The 13,808-nt window shown below is 43.1% G+C and overlaps 1 protein-coding gene across 1 annotated transcript in view; it reads left to right on the forward strand.

Moving 5' to 3' along the window:
• atp2b3b (ATPase plasma membrane Ca2+ transporting 3b) overlaps positions 1-13,808 on the forward strand; it is a 72,757-nt gene extending 58,949 nt beyond the window's left edge. Inside the window, 3 exon segments of the mRNA XM_042491530.1 lie at positions 729-836; positions 1,766-1,948; positions 12,637-13,808. Coding sequence (XP_042347464.1) covers positions 729-836; positions 1,766-1,948; positions 12,637-13,149 — 804 coding nt within the window. The 3' untranslated portion in view covers positions 13,150-13,808.

Here is a 13,808-nt window from a genome sequence, read left to right on the forward strand (position 1 = left end):
ATGTCATCCCTGGAGCACTGTCTTAGCCCAGACCATAGACTGTATATAAAGATGGATGACACGCCCCCACTGATCCATGCTATGCTAGAGTGAGGTTAAAATATCACGGATACAAGCGTTGCCACATTGCGATGTTGATGCCATTGCAAGACGGACTGAGTGCAGTAGTGATATTGGTGGTTGTGGGAGTTCCCGCCAAAACACCCATCCGACCAATTGCGAGCAGCCCTATTGAATGTGAAATGGGAAAATACCCTTTTTGTAGAATTGAATAACTAATTTAAACTTAATATATCCTGAAATATACTTGAACAAACATCACGGTGATGAGAACTACCTTCAGTTACAGAAACCACCTTTGGGAGAAATTTATTTCATGTGTGCTTTGAGTTTTTAGTTTGGCCAATGTCCCATTCACTAACATGGAGGGGCGGGCTTTATGACCTATACTGCAGACAGACACCAGGGGGCAAGCCGATTAAAATGTTACACTTAAGGGGAGCTGTCATGTTTTCCATCCTTATATACAGTCTATGGACAAGACTCAGTTGGACTTGCTGTGCTGGTTGGACTTTGATATATACACTTATCTTATGAGCAGGAATTAAATGTAGCCAGATATTTTTCTCTCTTTCTCTATGGCCACTCCAGGCTCTGTAGGTTTCTTCCTGAGCATTGTGTTTGTGTGTCTGATGGTAATGATGTCTATCCCTGTGTTTCTGCTGCAGATCGTGATTGTGCAGTGGGGAGGGCAGCCCTTCAGCTGTGCCCCTCTCAATGTGGAGCAGTGGCTCTGGTGTCTGTTCGTGGGAGTTGGAGAGCTCCTCTGGGGGCAGGTAAGCAGCACTTCAGCCTGCTGAGTCAAACCATACTGAGCATGTGTAGGCTGACAGGCCGCCTTTACCTAGAGTTTTCTCTGAGGTGACGCTAGGAAAACATTTCAACACTGACTTTGTTAACACCAGTGTGAATTTTGGCAGCGATTTTAGGTTTAGTTTTAGTCCTGAGATGAAAATGCTTATTAGTTTCTGTCACGTTTTAGTCATTTTTATCCTTCATTGTTTAAGTTGACGAAAACTCTAAATGTTTAAGTCGACAAAAAATCATGACAGTTTAGTCATGGTGTTTCTGTCTATCTAAACTAATCCAATTAGGTTTATTAAGGGCCCTGGAATTAGAATCAAGGTGTCAGGCTGTGCGAAAAATGAATTTAGAGATCATTTTGAATTACAGATCTAAAATGTAATTTAAAAGTTCTTAATCTTTCTATTTATGGTCTCAAACACCATGAATAACTAATTTGAGATTACTGGGATTTGTACCCAGGTTCACTGTAAACTCTGCCGTATTGATCTCAACTCTCAACGACTAGTTAATGGCACACATAGCCGTTGTTGGCCGCTCTGTTATCCTCTCCTATCCTCTCATGAATGTCCAATTGTCCACTGCTAACATTTTTGTCTCGTCCTCTCTCGTCAACAAAAATGAAACTTAGATTCTGTCCTAGGTTTCTATTTTTTAGCTCGACATCATGTCATTTTGGACGTGGAAAAAAGGGTCGTTGACAAAAAAATTTTGTCATAGTTTTCGTCACCGAAATTAACACTGTTTAACATCTCTGATCTTTTCTATTCTATGCGCTTATTTCCGTAGAAATAATCTGATATTATCTGATCCGACATCTGTGTATAATGGTTAGAGAAGCTTGGAGCTGTCATGCTAGCACTTTCTGGTCAAATTACATTTGATCAAACCGTGTGTCCAGGTGATTGCCACCGTGCCAACAGAGCGGCTGCCATGCCTGAAGGAGGCGGGGCTGGGCCTGGAGCCTGGGGAGGAGGAAGGGGAGGAGCTGGCAGAGGACGAGGAGGAGATCGACTGTGCCGAGAGAGAGCTGCGCCGTGGACAGATCCTATGGTTTAGAGGCCTCAACCGCATCCAGACTCAGGTACTGTTGGACCGGACTACCAAAACAAGCCTTAACCGAACTTCTTTCACAGCTAGACACAGAGATATCCAGACAATACAACTGCTCAACCAGAAGCTCCACCTGGTCATGACACACAAGCAGTTTGTTTAAGGTGAACTACAGATAAATGGGGATGAAAACAGGATACATGAAAGACAAAAGTATGTATCAAAAAGAACGTAGAGATATGTATATAAATGCCTAATGTTTGGACTTTAGGGGGTGGTGGGTATTGTTTTTTGTCTTGTGTAGTAACACTGCCAAATAAATAAACTGCCAGTATCATGGCCTTTACACTCTAACATAGGAGACTTTTGCAAAGAAAGTCCATCAACTGCATTCATGACTCTTCTATGGCAGATGTATTATTTTAGTTAAGCTTAAACTTTGTATCTGATGTTCTTACCCTTCAAAAAGTCAGTCTTTATATCCTCCTGTCTGTGCTGTTCTTCTGACTTGTGCCAAACATAATGATTCCAGTCTTATTCTCTCCCACACAGCTAACTTTTCTGTTCAGCTCAAACCCTGTGAAATGGCTTTATCTAACTTGGAAGTGGTATTTTAGACACTCATTATTGCCAGGAGAGAGGATAAATGTGGTGATTGTGTGCGCGAGTGTTTACACATTGTGTACAGGGCGATGCTAAGTAGACAGGCCGTTGACTTGCTTGCTTGATTACTTTAACTGATTGATTCTTGCACTGCTTTGTGTGAGAATGTACATTAAGGCAGCAAAACAGCATCAACAAGAGCAACAATCTGCTAACAGCCTGCTAAGCAGTGTTAGAGATCCAGGCAAGAGTCTCTGCTTAAGTGCCTTTGTGTAAAGTGGTTCGTTTTTCATTAAGAGGACTTGGTCTGAGTGTACAGACAACAGCGACACAAGCAAACACACGCACGCACACACACAACCTTGTATACATCTGCAGTCATCGTTAATAATTCCTTTTTGTCAGTAACATTCAGAGAGCAGCTTTGATTTGTCATCAAAGGAAATTTGAATGATTTTTCTATCATTTCTGCAGTGACAGGAGATACTTTAAAGGAATACTCTACTCACAAAATGAAAGTGTTACCTTAAATTCATAAAGATAATTTTGTTTGTTTCGCATGCCTTCACAGTGAGCGGAGAATCTAAAAATGGAGAACAATTCTTGGAGTAAAAGGAGGCAGCATTGAACAGTTTTTGCTTTAAGCTTATCCTCTCTTTGGATACAAATCAGCAAACTTTTTGTTGCTGGTAAAACACAGAACAGTTTGTTGTCTGCGCGGTTAGCACAAGCTAACAGTGGCTAATATCCGATGCCAAGCCTTTAAAGGTCCCAACAATATCACACCAAAAGGGCTAAACTCTAGTGTTAAACCCGTTTGGTTACTTAAACCATGTGATGCAAACAGTTAGCCCTGTCACTGTGCGGGTGGACTCTCAATGTTCCCAGCATGGAGCTCACACTCCTGCAGCATTAGTGCTATGATAAACAGTTAAGACGAAGAGAGAGAGAGAGAGAGAGAGAGAGAGAGAGAGAGAGAGAGACTGAAGCACTTTGCTATGTGCATCTCTACCATTAAATAAGATGTTACCCAAAAAGAAAAAGTAAAGTCATGCACAGTCATGTGGTTGCACAGGCATGTTACTCATCTGTGCTCTAGAATGTTGGTGGAGAGGTGCTTTAATTAGTAAGGTTTTAGCTAATAAAACGTGTTTCGGAAGCACTGAGCATACAACTGGATAAACAAAACCTGGATTATACTGGACAAGTTGTGTGCAAATTTGTAAATGGATTTTTTGATATGCTTTTACTGCCGTAAAGACCACTTTTACTTCAATACATCAAGAATTTTCTCCATTTTGGATTGTCCATGCACTGTGGAGGCATGCAAGAAAAACAAAGTTTGCTTCACAAACCCAAGGTTAACACTGGGTGAATAATTGATACACAAATGATCATTTTGTGGGTGGAGTATTCCTTCCGAGGGACCACACATCCACCCACGCTCAGACTGGCCTCTCCTGTCCTCACTGAGTGCTGCTGTTTTGTCTCTGTCCTGCAGATGGAGGTAGTGAGCACGTTCAAGCGAAGCGGTTCGTTTCAGGGAGCGGTGAGACGGCGCTCCTCCGTGCTCAGTCAGCTCCACGACGTAAACACTATCTCTACCCCCTCTCACGTAGCTCTCTCCACTGCAACAGCCAATACCAGCCCAGCCCCCGGGAGTGAGTCCGCCGAACGCATGTACACACATACACACATACACACAGATACTACACACACACGCACACACACACACATATAGTTGCACACACACTCACATACTCACAGTCACTTTCTCTCTCCCTCACACTCATTTGCAGACACAAACACACACACTGCTGCACGGCACGTGGACTGCAGTATTTTTACTCTCTATGGTTGTGTCCCCTCCGGCTCGCTCGCTGCTCGTGTGTATGCAATGTTCTCCTCTATTCTTTTCTCTTATTCTCCCTTTCAAACAGCACCCAGTCCTGACCAGCTGTGTAGTTCTGGTCTGATCTGGTCTGGCCCAAATCCAGTCCCGGTCCCAGCCCAGAGTCTGTTTTGTTGTTGAGTGTTGGTCGGTGCAGGAGGCGGCTTGCTGTTCGCTCTCTGTCTGAGGCGTCCTGACAGAAATGGAGCAAAGAATGAAAGTGAATGAAAAGAGGAGATTTAAAAAACAGTTTGATTTACTCTGACAAGGCAAAGATGCATCCTAAAGTCCAGAGATCAAATGGCTGCTCCTCCTGCACCTCGTGTTATTTCCTGTTTGTGAATGAGGTCAAGCGTGGTTACTGTGGTTGACCCCTGCTGTGAATATGGCTAACGAAAAGGAGTGGTGTCATTTCTTTGCTCTAAAAACCAAGAGAACATAGTGTTGCTGTAACAATTCTGTGACTACGATTGGATTTCACTGCCATAGAATTCATACTCATTACCAAATGGTTTTCATATGGCTTCTGCAATTCTCTAAACTGTAAACCTTCGAGTATAAAAGCCCCATAACACACTGCTGTTTCCAATACAAAAACAAGTTCCCTCTTGCTCTATCACTGCTGCTTTCTCTCTCCTTCTTTTGCTCCTCTCACTTATGTCCGGTGCTGCAATTGTTGTCAACTGGTTGTTTCTGTAACAGTATTTTCAGCTCCAACGCCACAAGTTTGACTCCCTTGATGTCTCCAAAAAGTCCTGATTTTTCTCTCTGTGCAGTCTGTTTTTTCCCTCTCTCTCTCTCCATCACAGTTCTCTCCTTTTTCTTCTATATTTACGAGATATTGCAGGTTCCCTGTTTGCAGAAATATTCTGTGAAGTTGTATTGGTAGAGTTGTTCTTTTGTAGAGGTATTTAGATTGTAACAGATCTAAATACAGGCTCTTGTGTAGCATACTGATAAGATTCCTTTAGTAGGTTTCTCTTCATTTTTTTCTTTCCTTTTTGTACCTTACTTTGTCCTCGACCTCATCCCTTTTTCTCATCCTCCCATCTCCTTACTAGAGTAGCGTCCACCCCTCATGTTTTCTCTTGATTTTTTTTGTGTGTCAGTTCCGCATGCGTCTGTTTGCAAGTGTGTTTATGTGTGTGCATTTGCTGACCTATCCGAGAGCCGCAGTCTGACTTCTGTGTTTCTATCAGTGTGCAAGTGTGTGCTTGTGTGTGCCTGCGTGTGAGCGTGCATGTGTGTGCTTGCGCTGTCTCTTCATTTTGATTGTCTCCATCGGTCTTTCTCAGTTGCTTCTCCTTACCTTCCTTGCTCCCTTTGGTCCATCCTTCCCTACTCCCATTCCACGCTGCCCTCCTCCCCACGCTGCTCCATCACCTGTAGGTGTAGATACAGAGAGGCGCTGCTCACACCTCGTTGTTGTGATCATCGTGCACAGACACTAGAAGTTACCTGGGCTTTGGTAAACTACTTTGGAAACACATAATTCACTTTACAACATCATAATTATATGTAATAAACTGTATGATGTTATCATTCAGGGCTGGACATTGGTGCAACTTTGGCTGCCTGATAGCAAAGATGGCTAATAAGAGTGTGGAAGCAGTCGAAGTCTCACCACCGCTAGCTCATTGCTTGCTTTTTCAATTCTTTTCCCATAACTCGAAGAGCTTTTTGTGTCCAAATTTTTCATTCAACAGTAGTATGACACATACTTGTATTTTGAAGTCATCCTCTTGTGCTTCAGTTCCTGAAACCAAATGGACTGACAAGGAGGGAATGTGAAGGAGCAAGCATCAACTTAAAATTTACTCGGACTCAGGTCTGCGTCTCTGAATGTTGTGTAGAGGCAGCCCAACGTCAAATAAAATGGAAAAATTGTTCCCATTTGCTTTGAGCTTTCAGGATGGCGTTTATTCAGTTGGCAGCATTGGTCCTGCTAACAAGTACTGTTTTGTGTGTGTATCCAAACCCTGATATATCTTGTTCCTCTGTGTCGGAGAGCTACATGTTGTCTAAAAGCTATTGACAAGACTGAGAGTTTCCAGCCATGCTAGCTGCTATATGAAGCTGTATGCAGATACACTAGTACTTTGACACCCAGACACACCAAACCAACATCAAAGCACTGGTGGCAAAGAAGGCCAAAAAGTTGCACTTAAATTTAACTTAAGCCAACAAGCACGTGCACCCGAGTTAGAGGAAATTGCCCCCCATACCAGCAGGTGGCGGTAGTCCGTATTCTTCATTCAAAAAAGGGAATCTAGAGAGATTCAAGCTGCTAATTTAGCCACTTAGTACATTAACAGCGCAATCTGATGTTGAAAGAACAAAAGATAACTACAAGTACATACCATTTCTGCTAATGAGCCCAATGGCTATTAGACATAATCTTACCTAATATAACAAGTTTATTTCGATCTCAAGCCATCTTGACACTAGCCATCTTGACTTTAGCCATCTTGACTTTAGCTTGAGCTGAGCTGCCAATCAGAGTGATTTCATTCACCAACAGGCTTTGCTGCCAATTCAAATTGCTGAATCAGCCAAAAAACAGTCAACAAAGGACCAACTAGTGCCAACTGTATAGGATACACTGCAAAAAACAAGGGCAACAGGCTCTCACCGATGACCCGACATTGACCAAATTGGCTTGGTCTATCAGGGTCCTTGAGGTACAGGCTAATGTCAGCATGCTGACGTGCTCACAATGACAATGCTAACATGCTAATATGTAGTAGGGTTAATATTTACTATATTCATCATCTGAGTTTAACGCATTAGCATGCTAACTGTTGCTCATTAGATAAAAAGTTACAAAAATCTCCAAGGTTATAAAAATATAATTTATAATAATATAATGGCAATCCATCCCGTAAGGTGGAGACATTTGGTCCAAAGAAGTGGACCAACACTAACACCCATAGAGCCATGCTGCTAGCTTGGCTAAAATCCCATCAATGAGCTACACCATTGCAGAAGGTGACCTGAAGTTCCTTCATAACTTTGAACACATAACACATACATTGTCCTACAGCCTAAGTAACTCACTAGTCAAGCAAAGCTGTAACTGAAGCAAATGCACAGTTTCTTCCAATTTGAGTAACATTTGCTAAAAACTGCAGTCTCGGCTTCGACCCGGAAGTCGAACAGCATAAATTTATAGAAGAAAACTATGAAAAACAAATGAAGAAAAAGGAGGGAGGAAAACGAAACTATAATTTGATAATTGAAAGGCACATGAATGGCATGTATGGCACAGAGAAGGTTTTTATGTTGTCACCATCCTACAATGCAACCCATTTACCTTTTGCTAATTTGTTTGATATTTGACGTAATGGTTCACCTGGAAGAAGGTCTAATAGCAGCTAGCTGAAAGGGGGCATATCGCCACCTACCATGGTGTCTGATGTCTGTACGTCAATAAATCGATTCTCCCCCAGTGCTTGTATACTGGGACAAGGACAGTAGTCAAATTAAATGGCCTAATGGAACTATAACTGTAGATCCACTTAACTGTGCATGTAAAGATACTGACAGACAGGGTAGAGAAGTCAGAAAGAACAAAAAGATTGTTAGCTTTAGCCTTTTATGTGGGATTTAGAGACAATACCACAAATACAGAATATCATGAGCCTTGTCTGTTTAGTTCCTTCCAAAGATTGCCTAAAGCCTGATGAAACAGTTTGATATGGGGGTCCCCAAGAAACAAACACACTGCAAATGACTGCCTGTGTGTTATTAAGGGAGACTGACCTCTCCTTCTGCCTCAAGGTCATTACTTTACTCCACTACCCAGAGTTCTTTGCAAAGCCCAGCCCTCAGACTTGGCACTGTGCCCCGTTGCAGTATGATGTGCGTAAGTTCTGACGTCGACACCATCACCTCCCTGACTTTTACAGTCAAATGTATCATCAGTGGGTAAAACAGGAGTCCAGGGATATCTGAAAGAAACACAAAACCTTACATATTAAAGAGAGATATCAAAGATATGCGGAGATGATGTTTTCATGCTTTCATCCACCTGAGCTGTGCTGGACCGTAGTGATCCATCTGGATCTTTCGAAGCGATCTATGGATCCAGTTTGTTTTCATTTCAGATTAGAATACAAAAGTTTGCATTGGTCAGGACACTTAAAGGGGAATTGGGATGTTTAGGCCAATCTCGAATCCATCCTCAGCTCCTCAATTCTTTGCTAAAGTTCTGTCATATTTCAGACTCTGCTTTAATTTTTTCCCTCTATACATGGGATATGAGCAGGAGACATGATGAGAATCAGCACTGAATTGAGGAAGCCGTTGCTGAGGGGTTGCTATGGATTAGAGCTCAGTCATCACATCAGAGGGTGAGTGCTGCTCAGAGTTGGGAAATGGCAGCCATTAACCAGCCATCTACCTCACAGCTTCTCCCTGTATTTATGTTGCAGTTTCTTCCCATAAGCGATTTTTTTGCACACAGCAGCCTCTCTACCTTCCAGCGCCTATTTTCCTCCTCGTACTTTAACCATCATTGTTTTTCCATCAAGCACTGCTGAAAGAGCCGACAGGGAGAGAGGGAGAGAGAGAAAGAAAGTGGGTGAGAAACATAAGTAACACAGCAGTGCCCTGACTTCCAGGCCGCTCTGGTCACACTGGGGACGTTATATACTCGAAAGTTTACTCTGTCCACGGAGACAAAAATGAAAACAAACCGAGCGCTGACGAAGTGAGAAAGTAACATTCTGAAACCTTCTCAGTCTGCATGAGGTGTTTTTCTACTGTCTGACAGGCTCTTTGGAAAAACAGATAAGCACTGAACCTACTGCTTGACCGTCTGTCTGTCTGTCTGTACGTCTGTCTGTCTGTCTGTCAGTCTATCATATATGGCAGAGTCATATATAGAGACTCCTCCTAGTTTGGCCAACTGCAGCACTGATCTCCATTCAGCTGCCTGACCATCCACCTCTCATAATCACAGTTTGGACTCCAGTCGGTGTTGCAGTCGACATAAAGCGTCTTCTCTGTTGACCTCATGTGGCCAAACTGTCTCTATGTAGGGCTCGGCCTGCCTGTGCCTGTCACTGTATTTGCATTGAACTGTCTCTGTTTCTTTTGAGCTCATGCTGCTTCTTTTCCTCTGTTTGGGCTTGGGGGAAGGGTGCATGGACCAACTGCCATGGCAAAGGAATGTGTTTACGCACGCATACACCATACACTGCATAATGCACCTTCAAGTACACTCATAGACCTCACTCTGCGTGTGTGTGTGTGAGAGAGACACAGAAAGAGAGCGTAAGTGACAAAGATCTGATTCAGCATGACCTGGCTGCCTCTCTATTTGCGACAGGGCTGACGCCCGAGCTTTGCTCCGGCCTTTGAACCAATCACCTTCTGTTTCAAGTAATCTAACCAATCACATACTGTTCTAACCTGCTGATTCTTTGTTATGTCACCTTTCTGTTTTGCAAGACTTGTTATTTTCTATCCTGCGGCAACTTCCTCATCAGCATCATCATCATTAATCACTCTGCTCTCCTCTGTCCCTAACTGCTGCATGGCCGCAGTGCTTTTTGCACATATGCATGTGTGTGTGTGTGTGCACAGAGATGCTGACAGATGAGCTGTCCAGCTGTCGATGTGTTTGCGTGTATAAACCAGCTCTCTTTGACAAACAGCACCCATGATTGACAGCTATGCGATGCATGCAGACATCAGCCTACAAGTCGCACGATGTGGAAACAACTGAACTGTTGGTTCACTCGGTTACACTGCTGCTGCATGCATGTTTGTGTGTGTGTCCGTGTGTGTGTGTGTCCGTGTGTGTGTGTGTGTGTGTGTGTGTGTGTGTGTGTCCGTGTGTCTGTCTGTGTGTGTGTGTGTGTGTGTGTGTGTGTGTGTGGTCACTGCTATAGGTTCTTGACATTTTTTTATTTTATTGTACATTAGACTAACGCACTCACCATTCCTGCTTCTTCTCCATCTGTGCCTAACAACCACCCTCATCTGTGTGTGCATGCATGTGTTAAAGTGTGAGTGTTTTCTCCACACATACTGTACCACCCCCCTGAAACACACACACACACGCCACGTGTATGATGTGAAGCGCCTGCAGCTTCTTTGGTCTTTGTTGATGGTGGCTACTGAATGCTCTCATCTTGTGAGGTTTGATTGGTGTGTGTGAGAACTGACAAAAATGTGTCATTAGCCAACTCATTTGGATTTTTTATTTTAATTTTTTGTCTGTTGGAGACGGACAGGATCAGGTGGACACTCTATTGACACTGAATTAGTCGAGATATTTGTGTTCCATATGTACAGTAATGTTACTGCAAAATTTGAGAAATAAACTTTGTATTTTATGAGCTTTGTGGAAAAGTGAGGACTGATCCAGACAGCATCTCAGTGTGAAATAGTCCAGTGGTAAGATAAAATTGGGAATACTTGCCTTCAAATTTACCAAATTTACCAAACTAAGACATTGCCCTGTATGAAAATTGTATTTAACCATTACCAGATAAATTCTTAAACCTCATTTAACTTATCTTGCCTTAGTAGAGAACCCCAGAAACCCAGAAATCTGTTTACATTTCAGCAACTCTGGATCCCTTGTCTGAAAGTCAATTGGTTTTTTTGAATGGGTTTTTGTCTGTGGTTAACATAAGCTGAAAAGTGTTTATGTTTTGTTTCTTTTCACTTCTGTAAATAACATTTAGGCTTCAAAAATCCTGTAAGTGGTGTTTTTGTGACAATTTTCTTGCTGAATAGAACTTGTAAGTATCATAAGTGTTTGTATACCACAGAGCTTATTTTCTGTGGTGATCCAAAATCCAATGGAAAAATCCCATCGACTTTTTATGAGGGAACCAAAAGCCCATTTAGCTATCTGACATTGGTAGCATGCTAGCTGTGTAACATATAGCCTAGAATGCATGCATAGAGGATCATGTGTCCTTTAACCACACATTTTACAAAACTGGTTAAACCCTTGACAAGCTAAACTAATTTTGTTTGGCATTTTTATCCATCCGTAAAAAAAAACAACAAAAAACTGTGGAAACAAGGCTTCATAGTGAGAAGCACACTCGTTATGTTATGTATGTTTCATAACTCTCCCTCTTTGGAATTTAGATTTACCAGATGTTAAATGTTTGCTGGTTAGCTTAGCTATTGTTTAAAGACTGAAAGCAGCTTGCATGGCTCTGTGCGAAGGTAACAACATACACCAAACTAAAAAAAATGACAGAAATAGTTGTAAAAAAAAAAGACAAAAAAAGAGAGCTCAAACACTGCTTACTTACTTACCTTACGCCAGAACAGCTGACCAACGGCAGACAGTGGATGTGAATGTTGGATGGTTGACTTAGGAAATTGACAGAGCTTGTCGGATAGAAGATACTACATCTTCAGAGAGACATTACTCCCAGCCAAGAAATAGTAATTGTAAGCAGGTTTTTTAAACATGGGAACACTGCTTAAAATAGAAAATGGAGTCCTTCCCCATTGCCAGTAGATCAGAGCTGTGTACACTGCTCAGTTTTGTTTAGTTTTTTTAACTTCATGTTTGACATCAGTTCATTCATCTGAGTGTGGATGCTGATTGTAACCTTTCCTATTACATACAAACACCAGATGTTAGCAGTTGTTAGTGATTTTTTTGTGCAGTGGGAAGGGGTTTATAGTAAGCTTTCAGAGTGTTGGTTGGTGAATATTTTTACTTTTGGACAGAGCCAAGATAGCTGTTAGCATGTTTCCAATCTTTATCCTGAGCTAAGCTAACTGACTAATGGTTTTAGTTTCATATTAAGCACACAGACATGAGAGTGCAATCAATAATCTAATCAACTTTTCGTGGAAAAAGGTAAATAAGCATATATCTTAGATGTCAAAATCCTATTACTAATGCTCCAAAACACTGTTGTGCTTAGGCAATGCAAGTTTTGGTCTAATCCATCTAATAAGATTATTTTCAGCTTCCAGAGCAGTATTTAGTTTTAAGTTTAGTTTTAGTATAACGTTTTATATAAAAATTGAACTGAAACAACATTAGAAGTTGTATAAATTCTGACTCTAACCACCTGGCCCTGAGTTTCCATCTGTCTTTCTGTCACTCTGTTTGTCTGCTGGAGGACACAAGTATGTCTATTTCTGGGTTCCCTGTCTCTTCACCCCCCCTTTACTAAGTCTAACTTTCACTCCTCTCTTTCTTGTGGTCTCTCCTCCGTCTTAATTCCTCTCGGCAGATGCGAGTGGTGAAAGCATTCCGTAGTTCGCTGTACGAGGGCCGGGAGAAACCGGAATCCCGCAACTCCATCCACAACTTCATGGCCCATCCGGAGTTCCTCATCAACGACCTCATCCACAACATCCCGCTGATCGACGACACTGACGTGGACGACGAATCAGAGCTCAGCAGATACCAGCACCTGCACCCGGCCCTCCGCAAGCCGCCGCCCCCTCCCACCCAGCCCCAGCCCCCAACCCGCTCCCGCCCCACCCGCCCCTACCGCCAGTACAGCCTCCCGGTGACCCCATGCAACCGAAACAACAACAACAACAGCAGCAGCAGCAGCAGCATCAGTTCAACAGTCACCCACAGCAACAAGAACAGCACCAACGCAGTTCCCCCCAGCAACCCGAGCCCCCATCACCATCACCACCACCAACACCACTACAACCATCATGGCAGGGACAGGCCAGTGAAACCCTCTGCCCCTCACCTGGCCCATCTCTACTGCGTGGAGACCTCCTTATAACTGAGCTGAACGTGGGGCGTGGGGGGGGGGGGCATAGGAGAGGGCTGAGGACTCACACATGACATTTACATTTAATCTCCCTTACAACAAGCTAACAGGAGGGAGCGAAAGACGGGGGGAGGTACCAGAGGGAGTGGACAATGGCTGGAGACTTCTGCTCGCGACTCCCTGAGAACATTGCGACTTTCCCTCCTTTTGCCCTTGCTCCAGCCCTCTCAGTCTCACCCTCGAACCCACCGCCCTCGTCTGTTGCCCTCCCACGAAGAACCACCCCGCCTGACTGCACGCACACTTGTCACACACATGCACAGGTCTGCTCTCGCTGCGTTTTTTCCTGAGCGATGGTGGGTTGGGCAGAGAGGAGGATGGACATTCGAGAAAAAAAAACAAAAAAAAACCACATCCTTCAACGCTTCAGCAGGCAGAGCCATGTCAGGGCCAGAGGCTGACTCGCTCTGTTTCTATTGGTGTTCATCATTAGTGTTGTTGTCATAACCCACTACCTACCTGCCATGGCACCGTAGTCCCCACCGCCATCATTTATTTATCTAGAAAATACAGCCACTTTAAAATTTGCTTGCAATATAAGTAAAACGCTTTGTCAAAGCTTTAAACTAGACTTTAATTCCATCCTCCGATTTATGTACTTCTCAACATAA

The sequence above is a fragment of the Plectropomus leopardus genome, chromosome 8 (genome assembly GCF_008729295.1).
Source record: "Plectropomus leopardus isolate mb chromosome 8, YSFRI_Pleo_2.0, whole genome shotgun sequence".
Taxonomy (NCBI): Eukaryota; Metazoa; Chordata; class Actinopteri; order Perciformes; family Serranidae; genus Plectropomus; species Plectropomus leopardus.